Below are 18,792 nucleotides of genomic sequence, written 5' to 3'. Positions count from 1 at the left end.
CCCAGAGATAACTTTCTGACTCTCATTTTTGGAATTGCTTGATAGTCGGAGCTAATAATATTAAAATCATCTCAAGTTCTCATGAGCAATTTCTGGAGAAACAGAAGCCAATAAATTTGTTCTGCTTTTCAGTGCTGTTTTGTGGCCAGCCTTCTGTAGACCGGGAAGTTCAGCTCTTGCGTTGGTTAGCACAACAGTGTAGTATCTTCCTGATACGGTTTAATGTCTTGCAAGGGAGGACTTCCACTGTTACTTGGCCACTTAGCTTTTTTGTTGAGGCTTTTAAACTTTTACTTTAAGACACTTCTTTCCATTCTTGACTAGCCCAGATTTGGAATAGTCCTTCATTTCCTTTTCTGTAGGTTCAATGTGTTCAAATTCTTATAAGCAAGAAAAATTACTTCTGAAGACTACTGTAGTGTTCAATGGAATGGTAAGAAAGGTTGGGGGGGAGAGGGGTAGGGTTACTGTCAGAGAGATTCAGCAAAATTTAGGAACTGAATGTGTGACACAGCTCAGATGTTGAGGCAGCTCGCATGTTAATTCAACCTGGAATTGTTAGCTCTTGCTATGCTGGCACCAACATCCCCCTGAACAGAGTTCTTGTGCTACACTGCTATTTCACTATATACTGGAATGTAAATTCTGAATAATTTACTTAGAACTGGGAAATCCCAAGTCTGTCTATTAAAGAATTGAAAGTTAAAAAGAAAAAATAAATAAAATAAAAATCGGAGATTCAGAATAAAATCTGAAAATGTAAAGGAATGAAGAAGGTCTTTTAAGGTGTTGTAGATTCTCTCTCATTCCAACAACAACATAACAAACCAAAACATTAAAATGAGGGAGTAGTTTTTAATGAGGCTACAGTCTGAAATTCTGAAGACAGTGAAACTTTTTGTTATTCTCTTTTTTCTCCCCAAAAAACTTAACAAACACCAAAACTAGCCATATCTTTCAAAGATCATGAGGAGCTAAGTTGTCTTAACTTCTGTTGTGGTTTAACCCGGCTGGCAGCTAAACACCACACAGCCGTTCGCTCACCCTCCCCCCTCCCTCTCTGGGATGGGGGAGAGAAACGGGAAAGCGAAGCCTGTCTCAGTGCATCTTTCTCAGTGAATTCTCCCTATCTTCCTCAAGTTGATAGACTTGTCTTGTTATTAATGAAGGTGTTAGTCATGCTCTAGCCTTACTTCTCTTCCCTGATTAAACTGCAGATATCTCAAGACTGGGTTAAAAAGTTGGCTAGTCAAGGAGTTTAAAGGCTGCTGTTCAAATTTAAGTTATTGTCAAAGAACTGACATCCTTTTTTTTTTCTTTTTTTTTCTCTTCTGTTGCACATCAGTTTTTCATCTGAAAGTCCAAATTACACATATAATTTAAACAAGGATCTTTGGACTGAGTGTTCAAAATATCAGCTAATAAGATGTGAAAAGAAGAAGTCATGTACCTTGATTTGGCAATTTGTACCAAAAATTTGGCAAAACTTATTCCTGCAGTAAACAAATTAATTCAAGGGAAAGGTATAGGTCTTTACTCTCCAACAACTACACTTGTTTGAAAGTAGCACTGAAAGCACTTGCTGCTATTGCTGTAGAATTCCCAGACTCTTACTCTGTCTGCAACTTGTATCCAAACTCAGTTTCTGGGTTTGGTTATTAGCTGTCAGTGTACTCGTTATGGATGTTTGCAGTAGTAGAAACTTCATCAGGAAGTTGCCTTTAATCCTCATTCATCCTACTTCTGTGTATCCCAACCAGAATCAACTTTGCAAAACTGTTTAATAGGGCTGCCAATGGGCTGTTCTTCATCCAGTAGTTTTTATTATTACCTCTTTCATATTAACAAGCCCACCTGTGACTTGCTTAGAAGACTCTGAACTTTATTGCCGCTTTGAAAACTAAGATTGTGTGCTGACAGTAAATGTCTGAATAAGCATATCTTATGAAAATGTAGTTTCTAGATTTTTTTGTTTTCTTTTTCCTCATATCTATTCTTCACTGTCACATTGAAAACAAGTTAATTTTGCTGACTCTTATCTTAAAATTCCATTTAGCCACCATACAAACTCTGCTCAGAATTCAGTAAGTTTAGCGATGCTTTGACAAGCATCCGGATAGCTCCGGATACTGACAATTGCTAATTAAGAGAAGGCTTTGCAGTGTTGTAGAAAGAAAACTGGGAAACCTGAATTCCTTAACTCTGCATGATGACTGAACAGAATTAACTAGCTAACTTACTCATTTATTTATTTCCCCTCCCCCTTCAGATGACAAGTAAAATATTCATGTGTGGTTTAATTCTTTTTTCGTTTGCTCACTGAAAGTAGTACACTTAAATTTAATCATACTTCCCTCCTCGGCATACTATAATTACTCATGTCCTAAAACATTTTGAGCTGCAGACTCAGATGCTGTACCCTCCAGCGATTCAGAGCGGATCAGAAATGGCTGAGTGCTTTTAGAAGCAGTGCTGCAGCAGCGTGTATGAATCGTGCGTTCCAGCCTGCCATGCCAGCATTGCTGTGGGTGGACTCATCTGAGGTTTCATTATCTAACACCCACAGACAGAATACACAACTTATACCACCTCTCTTCTGTAGTGAGCTATGTACTGCAACTTGAGACTGAGAGCTCGCAAATTTGATGCATTTTTCCCTTACGCTAAGGACAAAAGCTATTGTCTGAAGCAAAACCTCTGAGTGTGGTAAAGAACAAGCAAGCTGCTTGTGGCTTGTTTCTAGGCTGTTACTGATCAAAGTCTTCTATAATTCATTAATCGGCATTGCAGAATAAAAGATTATTTGCCTGTTTTTGCAGCAAGATCAAGGAGAATTGTTAGAGCTCTGTGAGCTTGAGCTGCTGTCATTCAATAGTATGACTTTACTACTGCAATACTTAGTCTGCAGAACTGCTTCCTTCAAGGGTAGTATTGCTGAGACTACAGAAGTTAACCATGCATTTCAGAAGGTGTTCCAAAAAAAACCAAAAAACTCCAAAAAATTAAGAAACACTTAAAAATTAAACTTGGTTTCTCTGTAGCTGTAAACAAGTTATTCCACTGACAGGGAACTGAAGACAACTTGCAACTTTTATGCCCATTCAAAAAGACAATTTTAAACACAAGTACTATGGTTTTCCTAGGCTTCTGACTGAGCTATAGATTTCTTCTATCTAAAGGAGTCTGTTCAACAGAAGTTAAAAAAAAAATCATTTGCCAAAGCTTCAAGAAAAATTACTAAACTTCTGAATGCTTCTAGTACTGCAGAGTGGGTATCGGATCACGCAAGGTGGTTCTCAGAAGCTGACGCAACTCAGTCTGTTTTGGCTGAAATGTCCTCTGGACTTTTCTTGCCCTGCAGAAGCAGTTTCAGCAGTTTCACAGCAGCCTGAACCTTGGCGTTCTGCTCTTAGCAGCATTAATGTCCTCTGTTATATAAGGTTGTGCTGGGGAGGGAAAGCAAGTGGAAACCCTACTGACCTGGTGAACTGAACTACTGTAGTGTTTGCATCAGGTGCACGTAGTTGAGATGTGCAAGGATCAGTCGCAGAATAGCATGTTTACCTCTAGGGTAGAAAATCTGTTGTCACTGAATGACTTGAATAGTGAAATGAACATTTCTAGTCGGGGGCAGGGAAGGGAGAAATATGTGGAAGATTATTAACAATGGTTACTCAGGAAAAAGTAAAAGATGACCATTTTCATTAGTAATGGAGATACCGATTAGTCTAGGAGTTGAACTTTTTAATTTTTAACTTCTCTTACTTAGGTCTTCAAAGGTTAAGTTTCAGCTCTACAATTAGGTCTTTGTTTTGTGCTGTTTGTGTTGCATGAAGTCAGGGCTGTGTATGGTATCACAGAGGTTTTAGTCATGCAGTTGTGGTATGCAGTTTCCAACTGCATCACAAAATCTAGGTAATAGTTTGTAGAAAGTCATTGCCAGATACCTAGCAAGTATCTGTATGTAACAGGTGTAATAAATTGATGATCCTTTCAATAGAGGTGGGATAGAGATGCTAGTGGCTCTACTACTTTTGATTAAGTATTTATCTTAATTTCAGGACTCATGCTTCAGTAGAAGCCAATATCTATCTTTGCTTTCTTTCCTAAAGTTGAAGAGGTATTAATGCATGCCTGAATGCACTCTTCTGCTCTCTAGGTCTGTAAAGACTCTAGGAGGTGTGCTGTAGCATGCTGATGAAACTCTAACTTCTGAGATGGCTAGAGTTTCAGTTTCTGGTGATACATCTTTTTGCTGATGTGACTGGGCTTAGTGGGCTTGCTGTACTGTCTGTAAATGGAGAATTTGATAATACTTATTAATCTAATCCAGAGACAATGAACTGTCACAATTAACTTGAAAACCCACAAGCAGTAGTCACATGGCATCGTGTACTCTACAGTCACCTGGGGTGAAGATGGAGAAGGGTTGCGGCATAGCTCAGGAAAGAATTGTTGGAAAGCTAGTATTGTTGGTTAGGAGAGATCAGTGTTATTGTCAGGATGCACTGCTATAACCTCAAAGATATAAATAATATATATTTTAAATGTAGAGTTTAAGTGCTGAACTTGCTATTTTTCACAACTATGACCTGCAGCCAGGTAGGCTGAGAGGTTGGGCATGCTGCAAACTTTTTTGTCTTGTTTGTAGCACCTAACACCTTCCTTTTGTCTCTCCTACAGACTTGATCCAAGCAACTAATGAAACAAATGTGAATATTCCTCAGATGGCTGATACACTTTTTGAGCGAGCAACAAATAGTAGCTGGGTGGTTGTATTCAAAGCCTTAGTTACCACACATCATCTAATGGTTCATGGCAATGAGGTAAGCATAAAGCTGAAAATGTTTGTAGTACAAAGGCATCTCTCTGAACCAGTAAGGACCTGAGAAAAAAAAAAAAGTCAAGAATTATTATTTATGAGAAACAAACTTCCAAACTTACCTTTACCATCATGCTGATTATCTGTATCTTTGTCTATATTATCTATACCGTTAAGAGCAAGCAGCAGCCTCTTAATATGGTCACAGAATTTATGGACTATCTGAAGACAGAATGATGCAGGATTAAAGACTACCTGGGACTTCTATCAATGATGAACAAAATCTAAAAAGAAGCTCCGACAGTTTTAGCATCCTTGATGGCCCATCTCACTCTGTGCATTGAATGTGCATGATGATTGGTTATGATATTAATGACCTAAAGAGTCAAAATCATTGTTTGAGGATATGTGTACTATCATAGTGCTTTAGTATGACTGTAAAACAATTCCTCCCTGGCAATATATAAAGTATTTTCTTGCAATGAACTTCTCTGATGCTGCAGCGTAAGCTTTTTCCTCCTGTCCTCTTTTTATGTTCCAACTTTGGGCCAACACTTTGATTTGTTTTCCATGATCATTTCAGTCTTAGTCCTGATACTCAATGTGGGGCCTACTAGTTATTAAAATTGGTTTCTGCTAAGCTGAAGGCCTAAGGCTGACGGATCAATAAGTCTGGGACTTGCCTGGATATGCTGCTTTGTAAGCAAATAAATCTCATGCTTTCTCAAATCTCTCTAAGAATTAGCAGTTCTTACCGCTCCTTCCTTCTGATCAATATTTTGTACAGAATTTGTTTTTAAGTATGCATTAGGATATTTAGAAGAGATTCATGCTAAACATAATTAATCTGAATGGATGAAAAATGTTTTGAGGAAAGTATAGTAGGCTGTGAAAAAAAATCTGGGTTTTCATGTGTGTATACTAGAGCTAGACTAGTAGTCTTCTTGCTAGGAGGTACAAAATCTTCAGATATAGCCTGTGATAAGAAATAACTTTGTGTTGCAGAGATTCATTCAGTATCTGGCATCTAGAAACACATTGTTCAACCTCAGCAATTTTCTGGACAAAAGTGGATCTCATGGTAAGCCTACTCATGCCTATTACCTTAGTAAGATCCTAAATAAGATACTATTGTTAATTTGATTCTCCATTCATAAGAAGTTAATAATATAAAAATGATTCAGTAGCACATTTTTATAAGTACTTAATACAGGATCTCAAGTTAAATGGGAATTCCTGGATACTTTCACAACAATGTTTCTCAGTTCCTGCAAAATGAAAGGTGTATTAGTGAAATCTTCTTGTTCCTTGATTTGAAGGAGGAAAAACTTGTTTTATGGCAGCTCTACTAGAGAAGAGAGAAAATTTGTAGTGCAGCAGGTGTTGGTGGATATTTGTACAATGCTATAATAATGGGCAAGATAAAGTAATGCCATGTTACTTTGTCTCTTGTTGGAGGCATGTGAAAACAAAAAGACTTAAGTGTCTTTTATAAATAGTTACACAGGGCAGGAACAAATCCCCCATAGTATTAAACCTCTGTTTCTCCAAGCAAAACATGATTTGCATGTTCAACAATACTGGTATTTGGCAAATGTGAATTCTGTTCAATGCATGCTTTTGTGTACTTTGCTGATCTCTCTAAACTTACATTAGAGTTTTGTAGATAACACACCAGTGTCATAGATAATGAATCATCAGAAAATGGTAGTAATAAGCCTGAGCTGACAGAGATGCTTAACATAGAGAGATATTAAGGAAAAATACGGTTGATGACTAAGTTGAGGGATGTGGATTTTAAGGAAAGTAGTAAAAAAGGACCCATACCAAAGAGGATAATCAGTTACCTTCTGCATACATTTCAGTAACTTAGAAGAAGAAACATTGAATGAAAAAACAGAGTGTAATTCTAACTGTTCAGAAATTTTATAGACTTCAAGGCTATTGAAGTTTGAGGCTGCTTGCCCAATATCATGTGCCTTGAACATCTCTGGTGTAACAACTTCACTAATATCTGTGAATGCAGACATAATTTCTTTCTTCTAGTAAATCTAGTTGGGGGAATTTTGAGGGTCCATGTAAGAACTGGCAGGACTGATGTATGTAGAAAAATGGGAGTTGTAATTTGAAATCAATCATAGAAGCCATATACCAGTTAAGTATAATCTTTCTGTTAAATTGGCATTTTTCATGCTTACAGAAGGGGGTAACTAATTTCACCATCAAGCCATGTTACCACATAACTCTGTAGTAGCCACTAGTAGGTTTCCACAGGAACCCTGCCATTGGTGCATTGCATACATCTGTTGATGTATGAGAGCAGTAGAGAGCAGTAGTAGATTGTTTCGATGCTGCACTACTGTGTTTTCTTCAGAGGCAGTAAGATGTCTTCTGATGCCAGTTCTGTATGTGGAGTTGTATATTGTAGGGTATGCTGACTGTATGTTACTGTTTACTAAAGAACCTCCAAACAAGCATATAAATTAAATGTAAAATGTACCTATTTTGTTTGTTTGTTTGTTTGTTTGTTTGCAGGTTATGACATGTCCACCTTTATAAGGCGATATAGCAGATACTTGAATGAAAAAGCGTTTTCCTACAGACAAATGGCATTTGACTTTGCAAGAGTGAAAAAAGGGTAAGCAAAGTTTAGATATGCAAACTGGTCGGGTTGCCAGACACATAAAAACCCTATTTATGGCATTATGCTTAATTTTATTTTCTTAATGACTTAAGTTCTTTTTTTTTAGCCACAATGAAACACCAAAATGGTTGGATTTCTTAGGTATTTATAATTGGTTAAAATTACACAAGGTGAAGAGGAAAGACTGTGGGTACTAAGCCAAATATTGAAGACCAAATTAAGGTGCCTTGAAGAACTGGGAGCTTTTAGTGCTAGGTATTAAATCTGACTCTTAATGAATTGTGCTGCAGGGAAACTGTGTTTTAGAATTTGGGAAAGGAAATGCTGTGAATCTATATTTTGGATGTTTCATCACTCCAGATGCTTTCCATAAGAAAGATGTCTAATTATGAAGGAAAATCAAGTGAACACCTGAAGTTCTTAGGAGGCAACTTAGCAAACGGTTATAAACTGAACAGAACAGGGCTACAAACTCCTGTTTTTGTTTGCCACAAGGGTTGTGTTTAAAAAAAAAAATCTGAAAAATTTTAACCATGCTCAGAATAGCATCTTGGTATTTGTCAGAACATTTTTTGGTCTCTTAACTGGGTCTTCCATAGCACTAGATTGTCTCTTGAAGCATTAACTATACTGTAGTATCGACTGTACTATAACTATAGCATAACTATACTGACTTCAACTGATTATCTCTTGAAGCACTAACTATACTGTAAGTGGCTTAACACCCACTGAAGGTGTAGTTGCTATATAGTGACTGCATACTAAAGTTGTCCCCTCTGATGATGAGTTACATACGGGATCGTTCTGGCAATTTTGGTGTGTTCTGCAGCTTTGTATTCTGCTTTGGATTCTGGTAACAGAGACATCAATGCTAGGTTTTCATCTCCGGCTGTCTCAAACTGCTAGACAGTATAGGGCCTACTGTAACAGCTTTGTAGTGTAGCTGGATGCTATTCCAGTAACGGGAACCAGAGTAATCTTTTGAATCTGTTTGGAATGTGAATCACATATAAGTTTTTGACATAAAGCTGGTAGCTAGTTGGATTGATATTCCAGGCAGGCTTTGATCCAGCAGAGCACAGTTGTCCTAACATCTTAGGTTCCCTTTGTCACACGGTGCCTTCACCATGTGTAAGTTTGGGTTGCTCAGCTTCCTTCAATTTCCGCCTTGTAACATGTTGCTGCAAAGCCCTTCTGTACATATTATTTCCGGTTCTCAAAATAAGGTGCCTTAGAGTATAATGTAAAATAAGTATAAATGGTGGTACGCCTTCCTGGAGAGGAGACACCGTACCTGTCAGTGGCCAGAATGGGTCCACACATGATGACTGTTGAGTGGGTTTGTGATATTCAGAGACAAAAATGGTTATACATGAAAACATGAAAACTTCTGTGGGCTGCAAATAAGAAATGTTACATGTCCATGACTACTAGATGATCCCATTGGAATAAAAGGTCAGGACTGCTAAGGCAGTTCAAAGTCAGTGATAGCATTATGAAGAAATAATGGAATTAATTAGTACTCACGAACACAGAGGAAAGTGTCCTATGGTAAGAAGCTCTTAGCAAAGGTTGCCCTGATTTAAGATACTGACATGCATATATTGTGGCACTTTATGGGAAAAAAGAAAACCACCCACAATCTATAGAGATTTTTTTTGTCTTCAGTGACCATAGACATGTCATTAAAAAATACTCTCAGTAATGAGTTGTCATTAGTTATTCATAACAAAGCTAATGCACAAAGACTCTAAGCACTTCTGCAACAGTATTTCTTGTCAAGTTTTTCAAACTCTCAGTGTCTACTTTACACAAAAAGATCAAGCTCTCACATTCATCACTCTAACATAAAAACTCTTCTTCACCTGCTGTCAGGGGTGGTGGCTGGATGAAGTGCTTTCCATGCCAGCTCTTGTGATATTGAGGGAGGCAGGAGAATCAGGCAGTGCTCCAACTATTTGAAATGGGTTAAGCTTAAATTTAGATAGTAAATCAGTTTGGGGGGAGGGAGAGAGAGAATGCAATGGCTTCTGACCTGTATTCCCTCTTGCAGAGCTGATGGGGTAATGAGGACAATGGCTCCTGAAAAGCTACTGAAGAGTATGCCAATACTACAGGAACAAATTGATGCATTACTTGAATTCGATGTACGTATTGAAGCTGACCCAGCATTAACACTAATCAGTGATTTAAAGTGCTGCACTGTAAATAACATATTTCACCTTATAGGTAATGCTTTACAGATCTTCCCGTTATTTGGAAAAAAGTCCACTTTTTGGTGTCTCACTGAGATATAGTGCAGTGAAAGATGGCACTTTTCTGTATGTATGAAATGAGCAAATGTGGATTTTCTTGTAGGGTAACAGAATGGGAAATGAGGGCTGTTGAGGAATGTTGACTCAGAGAATGGAGTGATGCATCTTTTGCATCAGAGAGGGGAAAAATGAGGTTAAAGAAACTTTTTTTTCTGTCTTTTGGTAACCAGCTTCTTTTTAAGGGGAGGCCATTTAAACACCTCATGTAGTATTTTGCTTCCTTAAAACTTTCACCTGGTTTTCAGCTCTAAGTGAACTGACTAAACTTTAATCTAGTCTTTTCATAGAAATAAATGTCTTCAATTTATTTATAATGCTATTAATGTTGGTGGGATTATTTATCTGCTTTATGAATAAAAAGAGGAATCAGTTGAAAGTACAGAGTAACATTGCAGAGAGATCTTTGAAGAATGGATCTTGAATTTTTTTCTGTTCTTGGTGGGTGGAAGGACACATTCCTAGATGTCTAGGGCCCACTTCAGCTTTCAGAGGAAAGCCTTAGAAGCACACAGTTTGGCTAATGTGTTTTTGTTACTTAAATGACTTAGGAATTGTGATAGTGGTCTTGGAAGACTTTTTTTCTGTAGTTTTCTTTTTTTTTATTTTTTTTTAAACAAAAGAGATCTTTTAATAAACAAGCAATTTTCTGCCCAAGTTAACATGAGAACTGGAAGAGTCTTGACTCCATTAACCTAACTGTATTACCTACTAGACCACTGAGGCTTTTTTAAACAATGCTATGAACTCACTCCTTTTGTCCAGTTTCATTAAGGCTTTGTTAAGTGTCCTCGCCTTCCACCTCTTTGTGAAGAAGTTGTAAGACGTTTACTGTTGTTGGGGATACTCTTCTGCTGTAGTGGTTTGTTCTGGAGTAGTGGGAAATAAAAAACCAAACTGTCATCTCCTAACTGAAACAGAAGCAACCTTTGCTTATTTTTTTTGTGTGTGTGAAAATTTGTATTCAGTACTTGATTCCATCAATAACAGCACCAGATATCTGGTATAAAGTAAAACTGCTGATTGCATTCAATAAATTTGTTGTAACTAATTGGTATTTTATTTGTAGGTTCATCCAAATGAACTGACAAATGGTGTCATAAATGCTGCATTCATGCTTCTGTTTAAAGATCTTATCAAACTTTTTGCTTGCTACAATGATGGGGTTATTAACTTATTAGGTAAGTAAACCAGTGTCTATATTTCACATACCATGAGCAAGTGAAAAGGGAGTTTCAGATCTGCTTCACTTTTTTTTTTCTTCTTCTTCTTTGTGGTGTGTATGTGTAACTTTCATTTAAACAATACATTATTCTTGACTATTCTATTCTGAAGTGAGAAGTGAGAGAAGACTTTAAGCCATAACCTCATACACTAGTGTTCATCTGAGGCTGGATTTTCATATGTTCTTAAAACTGTATGGTTTAAAGACACTGATCACTAAGCACTGTGCTTAAAGAAACGTACAGTGCTGTGTGAACCTGCATAATATGTCCAACAAGGTTAGCAAAGCAGCTTTTGCTATTTGATTTCTTTAAAAATGTCCAGATTCATCTTTCTGTTAAATACGCTATGTAGTAGTCTTATATGAAGTAATATGCTCCTGAATAACTTTACTGATCTATCTGAAAGGATGATGGCCAAAGCTGGGTCTTACCTCAGAAACTTACTTGCAGTCAACCTGCAAAGCCTGTGCAAGGCTGCAAGCATGTTCTGAAGCTCAGAAAACTAGGTGTGATCAATAACATAACACGACTTAAGCAGTCTCCGCAGGTGGCTTTGTTATGAATCCCCAAATCAGGAGTTGCCTTATACTGCAGAAAATAGAACTGACCTTGTAGAAAATAAGGTTCAACTACTAAAACCTTTGAGCACTTCAGCTGGTCTATAAAGATAGAAACTCAGATTACTTGGCCATCATGACTGTCCTAAAAGTCTGGCTGCAACTAGAAAAGGAGGAAAATGAGACTGTTACAAAGACTGAAAAGGCAAACAGATGTTCCTGAAGCTCAAACGCTGGTCTTGTATCCTTGTAATGTTATTTCATAATGATACTTCATAAAAGTAAGTCCCAGGTATTTTAACTGAAACTATAGACATGGAAAGCTGATGGAGCAGATACAAATGCGTTGGGCATAACAATTGAATTGAGATTTCAGTGTCTACTGCTACTTAAAGTGTAAGTTCAGGTTGAAATACGTAGCAGTTGTGCTTGTTAACAGACACTAACCAACTTAAGGGAATTACTTGAGTGGAAGAATGTACTGTTCTATGGTGGAATGAAGACAACTTGGGAGAGGAAATATATTAATATATGTTTAAGTATCTTTAAATACTTTGAATTTTAAGGTTGGTAGCTACTTTGTCTATTTATTATTTGTCTTTAAAAACCTGGTTTACCTCTCACACAATGTTGTGGCTGCTTGAGGTGCAGTTTTCCAGTCTATATAATTCTTAGGCTTCCCAGCAGGTCCAACTTCTGAATTCTACTAAGGACTAGGAATACCACTAGATCAGTGTCCAGGTAGAGAGAGAAATGTTAATGGAGTGCAATATTCTTGAAATATGATTTTCCTGAAAACTAGAGTTGCTGATGAATACAGACCTAATGTAAGACACCTTAACTGAAATTTGCCAAATTATTTCTCTAGAGAAATTTTTTGAAATGAAAAAGGGACAATGTAAAGATGCTCTTGAAATCTACAAACGATTTCTTACTCGAATGACCAGAGTATCAGAGTTTCTTAAAGTTGCAGAGGTAAGTGACTTCCAGTCTTCTGGAGTCTGGCACTTAAGTATTTCGTGAATATTTTAGCATCAATATAAAATATTAATTGCACTTGTTAAGCAACTGACTCACTGTACATAAATGTGAGGCAGCATAGAAATTCTTGGATCTGCTTATTCAGCTCTTCTTGGACTAGTAAGCCCTGTGTAGGCTTTCCATATGTCTCTAATGTGCAGCCAGCCTCAACTTTCCTGGTAATGTAATGGATAACATGACTGCAACCACAGCAGTATTTCATGGAAGTGCATAATCTATGTTTCTAGGGCAGGGATGAACATAAGAATAAGTATAAAAATTTTATAAGTCTTCTTGTTAAGCCTTTGCAGCCAACTATAAGTTACTGCAATGTGAAAATTTCCTGATTTTCATTCTAGTTATCATTCTCTTCTGTGGATAATACAAATATTACATGGTTAGTTAACTCTTTTGCTGGGTTCTCATTTGTGGTAGTTGGCTCCTTGGCATAAGATGCACATTTTCCTTGTTTCATGCTTCACTATAAAGGGCAGCAGTAATGAGTTGAATAAAATATTTGCTTCTTTGTTAGTTTATTTAATTATTTATGAAGGAGCCTGCTAGACTACTGAGTGGCATGTAACGCCTGATGTGAATGTTGAGGGAGTGGTAGCATGAAGACTTCAGATCTTTGAGAAGTACTTCAAGCACCTGTAGGTCAGCTTTACAGTATGGGGATTATATTGCCTGTATTTCAGGATTAGTAGCTGCAGTGGAGCTTGCTCTTCTGCAAAAGGTAAACCAACAGGCACTTTGAAAAGCCATATGTAATCAACAGGACAACTAACAAGAGACTGCAGACTGACACCTCATCTTGCTTTGAAACACTAGGAGAAAAGGGTGGAAAAACACCATTAACATTTTGCAAGCGGTGTCTTCTAGGACCTTCTCATTGGAAGAATTTCAGAGGAAAACTTTGTTAGGATAGTCAGGTATCTTTTGAGTAATACATGTTTGGCAGTTCACTGCTGCTGCCCTCTGAGACAAGAGTACGTGTCCAGAAAGCCCTGCCTGATTTGCAGTAGGGAGTATGAACTTTACCAAGGTGGAAGAGAGAGACTGCTGCAAGTTGTTGAAGGTAATGGAATAGCTACTGGAAAGATGTGGGCATCTGCACATGCTAACTTTGTAGTCTTTTTCTAAAGACAAAACACATTATAGGTTGATGAGTGTGCCACTGTTGTGGTCAAAATTAATGCCTGCTGCCATGGAACAATGTGCTTACATTTTACCTCCTTTCTTAAAAATCCACAGCAAGTTGGAATTGACAAAGGTGATATCCCTGATCTTACACAGGTAAGCCTCAAGCCTCTCTTATAGTCTTTTTGGATCTGTGTAATAAATTAATAAGTATACCAGGAGTCTAAATGTTTGTAGAAAATCACGCCGCAGAATGTTTTAAAGCCCTCCCAATTTGTAAATAAGACAAGAACTGCCAGAAGCTCTTTATGAAGACCAATATAACTAGATTAATGTCTTTCATGATGGCTTCCAGCCTGCAGCTGGAGGGTGCACTGTGTTGCTCTTTCCTTGCTAAAGGACAGACTCTCACTGCCTGTAGGGCAATTTAGTCTTTGACAACAGACTGCATAGAGATTATGTTGTGACTTGTATCATAATCTCACGCTGACACTATCTTGGACCGGAGATGAAATTCAGAGCAGTTGTAGCACTACTGTGTTGGTCTAGGTACAGTAAACTGTAAGCTTAAATGCAGAAGCCATGATTTGATTGCTGAACTGTGTCAGTATGTAACAAAACTTGAACATCAAAATTCACCGGTGCTACTGTTGCTTAAAATCTATTGTGCTGGCACATTTACAAAATCCTTTGCAAACGGGCTTGAGTGCTTGGCTCTGTGTTTAATATCAAAAGGATATTTACTTGGAGGAGAGAATTCATACAGAAGACTTGGGACTTGTGGCAGTTTCAATGCCAATCAAATAGGAACAGAAGAGCAACCCAAAGCAGTTGGAGCAGAAGAGCAACCCAAAGCAGTTTAGCAGTTGTAAATCTTAAGTGATAATAACCTATGACTATGAAGTTTTTGTAAAGCCTCTTGAAAACCTGGTATAAATCAACATCAGAGTGTTGGTTCTCTTGGTTAGAAGAGCCAGATAATAAGTCTGAAACTCAGACATGTTGTGAAGATGGAGACTGTTAATGTTTATAGCCCTGTAGCATCTGAAATCCATAAATTCTGCTCACACTATTTGGCTGAGGAAACAGAATTGTAGTAGTGTATGGAATACCATACTCTGTTCTGAAGTAACTGAAGTAGGATGTTCAGCCAACTTTGTACCTAATGGGTTCTCTAGGAAAAGACCTCTAAGATCATCTAGTCCAACCTCAACTCAACCGTCACATGTGATATTTGATAGCAAACCTAAATCTCAAATAGGCCAGTATAACTGTTCTCCCACAGGCTGCTGTTTGGGACTTACTTGCTGAGGCTAATATGCAGCATTCTCTAGATTGTGAACAAGATCTAGGCAATGTATTTCAGTGAGAAATAAATAAAGATGAATTTCAACTAACATCTAATACCTGTGCGGTATCAAGAGTTGGACTTGATGATCCTTAAGGGTCCCTTCCAACTCAGGATATTCTATGATTCTATGATTCTATGATTCTATGATTCTAATATATAATTATATGTAATAATAATTTCGGGTAACAAAGCTAAAATATCAGTGTTATACCTAAATTCCTAATATAAGCAATAGAACTCAAAGTCGGTATTATTCAACTCAATAGTCAGTACTCAATAGTCAGAACTCAATAGTCAGTATTATTCCACAAGAAGCTGTCTGTGTTGACATTTGATGTGTGTGCATCTATTTAAATCCAAGCAAGCAGTCACAGTACTGAAATAGAAGTTGATAGCTGTCATCTTTGAACTTTCTGGTTTGGCTACAAGGTTTTGGAAGCTGAGGAGGCATCTTGGCAGCTAGGGAGATTGGCTCATTTACAGTTATTAGCAAATCTTCAAGCATGTCAGTCTTACCCCAAATAGCTAGTGGAGAACCCATATCTATGGTTCCCCCATGATGCAGGGCAATAGATTAATCTAACAGACGCAGTATCTAGAAGAAATTAAGCAATGTTCAGAGTCACAAATTGGATACCAGATGATATTTAATTTCCAAAGTGTTGCATCTGGTTAGAAATTTTCTAAAGCTGCTTCTGTGAATTCTGCTTCCCGGATGAGTTTCATGTTTTCTTGTTGTGTTTTCAGAAACCTGTGAATAATGCATTTGAAGGATAATTAAATTGTGTAGAGCTGCAGTTCATTAGAGGAAATAATTGTGGGATTTTTTTTTTAATTTTTTGAAACACAGCTTTCTGTTTACATGCTTACCTAGACACAACTTCTTTCTTATGCTGTAGCCTTTTTGAATACATGGAAGTCTGAATCTGTTCTTCAGCGAAGGAGACACTTATTACTAAGTATTCTTCAGCAGCAAGAAAAAAATGAACAAAGTCATTTGTTTTTAGCCAAAATCTTTCTTGTGCTTTCACTATTTAAAAATGAATAAACATGCTTATGAAATAGCAGTAACGGTTAATATGTTTCTGCTTTGTGTATGTACATGGTACATATTTAAATTCAAGCCATCAGTTAAGGATTTTTTGAGCACTTAACACATGCAGGAATCTTACCTTACTGCTCAGTTTAATGTCAAAATTAATATGCAGATGCTATAAGTACACATAGCTGTGCATTACTACTATAAGATACTAAGCATACTGAAGCCAGAAAACTGTTTTTAGGGTAATGTATATATGGGCAGTGGAAAGTCTGTTTTCAAGCATGGCAAACTAACTTTTTTTGATGAGTGTATATATACTGAAATTAAAGACAGTATTTATGAAAAACACTATAGGTATTGCTGTCAGGAATTCTGGTTGATCTGAAAGACACTGGTAAAGAGAAATCCCCTTTTAAAGACTGTACCAATGATGAAACGGTAACCCTGATGAAATACCTTACTATTACATGCTACTGTATCTCTCAAGGGTTTCCTCCTTGCTTGTTGATCTTGTAGGATTCTACTTATCTGGACACTATTTTTATACTGAAGTAGCTAAGCACACTGTCATTTGTATTTGACTACTTTTCTTAACTACCATTGTAACAGCAAGTGCATGCCTGGGGGTATTGCCAACAAAAGGTTTCTTAAAATTAAACCTAAGATTAGGGAGGCTTGAAAAAGCTTATGTTTGTAAATATCTAAAATGGTAATCTTTCTGAATTTTGAATTACCTGTTGAGCTTAGTAACTTCTGCATAGTTTTGAGAAGACTTAGCTAAAAGGTGGAATTGTGATTTTGGGGAGTCTTGAATCATAGGTAACTGCTTTCATGGGCATTGGAACAGACTTTTAGTTAGCTTTGATTAGATATACAAATATTATGCAACCCTTTGGTCATAAATTACATATTGTAGATCTGGCTAAAAGTAGAACTAAAAAGATGACCTTGGACCTTGAACCTTGAAAAAGATGACCTTGAATTACTATTAAAATTGACTCTGTGGATGCCTATGCTGTTGTCAATGTCTAAAACTGACTCAAAGCATGATGAACACATCCTGGGTGTAAGTTTCAGGCTCTGTTTAGTAGAGGTAAATGTTCTCTCTCTGCAAATTTGAACACAGTATTATCTTTCAAAAGCTGTCTTTGCCTGAATACTTCTAGCATGGAAATACATTATTTTCAGTGTTGCAAATAAGGTAACAGCATGAGTGTGCACATGGTGGATTTAAGGGACTTTTGTGCTAGGTTTCTAGCACTGTTAGGTCAATTTAACATGTTTAGAAGTTTATCTTTCTCTTTGCTTTCAAGGCTCCTAGCAGTCTTATGGAGACCCTTGAGCAACACCTAAACTCCCTGGAAGGAAAAAAACCTGGCAACAAGTAGGTATATGTTTTGAGAAGGGCAGCAAGGCAAAACAGTAAAAATTAGAGACTAGATGATATTTAGGTTTGCCTCCCCCAATCTCTTTTAGTCACTTAGTTGGAAAATAAGCTGTGGTGACTATGCTTTTCCTTTCCCTTGCAAAATTATCTTAATAGCAACTGTTTATCTTACTGGGGTGTGGGAGAGACACTGAACAAGCGGACACTTTCCTGACAAAGTAAAATTAACTATGGAGCAGTCCTGGAAAGAACTATTTTTCCCTACTGCTAAGGCTTTTATTGTCAAAAATGATTTGTTTTCTAATGGCTTTGCATCTTCTTACTAGATACTTGTCATGGCTAACTCTAGGAAGGATTAAGCTAAAATTGTGTTTTCTCTTTTGCTGTTGCTTCCCTTGCAATTTAGTGAAGGGTAAGTACATATGTTTACATATCACTTGCATGCAGATGTGGTTATGGTTCTGTTTGCTATGTTTGTTTGTTTTTTAAGGTGTCTTCAACAATTAGAAACAGATATCTTCTTTAAATTGTATCTAAACTGTCGCTTGCTTTTGTACGTAGCTACTATGTTACTTGTAGTCACTTCTGTCTCAACTCCAGATCTTCTAATCAGTTCTACAGCTCCTAGGATTTACTCAATTGATTTAACCTATTAGGATGGATGCTAGTTCAGTACTGGTTCAGGTTCAACTCCTCTTTTCATTATCAGTGTCATTGTAATTTTTCATCTCTTAGATCAAAGCAGCTCTAAAAATAAGTAGCAGTATTTTCATACCCCATAATAATGAAAGTAAACAAATGCACTGGCATATGTTCTAACTTATGATTAAGGCTGTATAGATTAACATTGGTGTGATTTTTCTTTCATGTGGGAGAATCTTCAGCTTGGGACTTCACAACTAATTTTTTCCATACTTTTAAATATCATTTTAAAGTGACCCTGACTTTCTTTAAAAGAATGGTAGACTTTGGAAATTGGCTTATACGTTCTCAGAAGACTAGTATTAGATAACTGCTTTCCTATTGGTCTTACTTTGCTACCCTTGTAGGATTTTATAATATGGCTGTGTTTTGCCCCAATAATTATTTCCTGCTGGCTTCTGTATGCCCTAAAGCAAGACATTTGCATGCAACTTTGCCTTTCCTCCATTCTGTAGAGCTTATTTAAAAGGCAGAATAATCCTGTGATACTAATTAGCTAAAAAGATTAATTTATGCTTTGAAGTAACAATTTGCATTACGTCTCTAAAGTGACACATAGAAGTTTGAAAAAGGGGAGGGCATGCAGTTG

The 18,792-nt window shown here is 37.1% G+C and overlaps 1 protein-coding gene across 24 annotated transcripts in view; it reads left to right on the top strand.

The window, feature by feature from the left end:
• SNAP91 (synaptosome associated protein 91) overlaps positions 1-18,792 on the top strand; it is a 73,258-nt gene that overhangs the window by 17,053 nt on the left and 37,413 nt on the right. For all 24 annotated transcript variants that reach the window (XM_083828691.1, XM_083828683.1, XM_083828681.1 and 21 more), the window contains exons 3-10: positions 4,684-4,826; positions 5,828-5,903; positions 7,358-7,460; positions 9,520-9,613; positions 10,848-10,959; positions 12,430-12,536; positions 13,836-13,877; positions 17,428-17,498. In XM_083828691.1, the coding sequence (XP_083684817.1) occupies positions 4,684-4,826; positions 5,828-5,903; positions 7,358-7,460; positions 9,520-9,613; positions 10,848-10,959; positions 12,430-12,536; positions 13,836-13,877; positions 17,428-17,498 (748 nt within the window). The remainder of the gene's footprint in view (positions 1-4,683; positions 4,827-5,827; positions 5,904-7,357; positions 7,461-9,519; positions 9,614-10,847; positions 10,960-12,429; positions 12,537-13,835; positions 13,878-17,427; positions 17,499-18,792) is intronic.

This window comes from Anser anser (assembly GCF_964211835.1).
Source record: "Anser anser genome assembly, chromosome: 3".
Taxonomy (NCBI): Eukaryota; Metazoa; Chordata; class Aves; order Anseriformes; family Anatidae; genus Anser; species Anser anser.
This window is presented reverse-complemented; position numbering and strand designations above follow the sequence as displayed.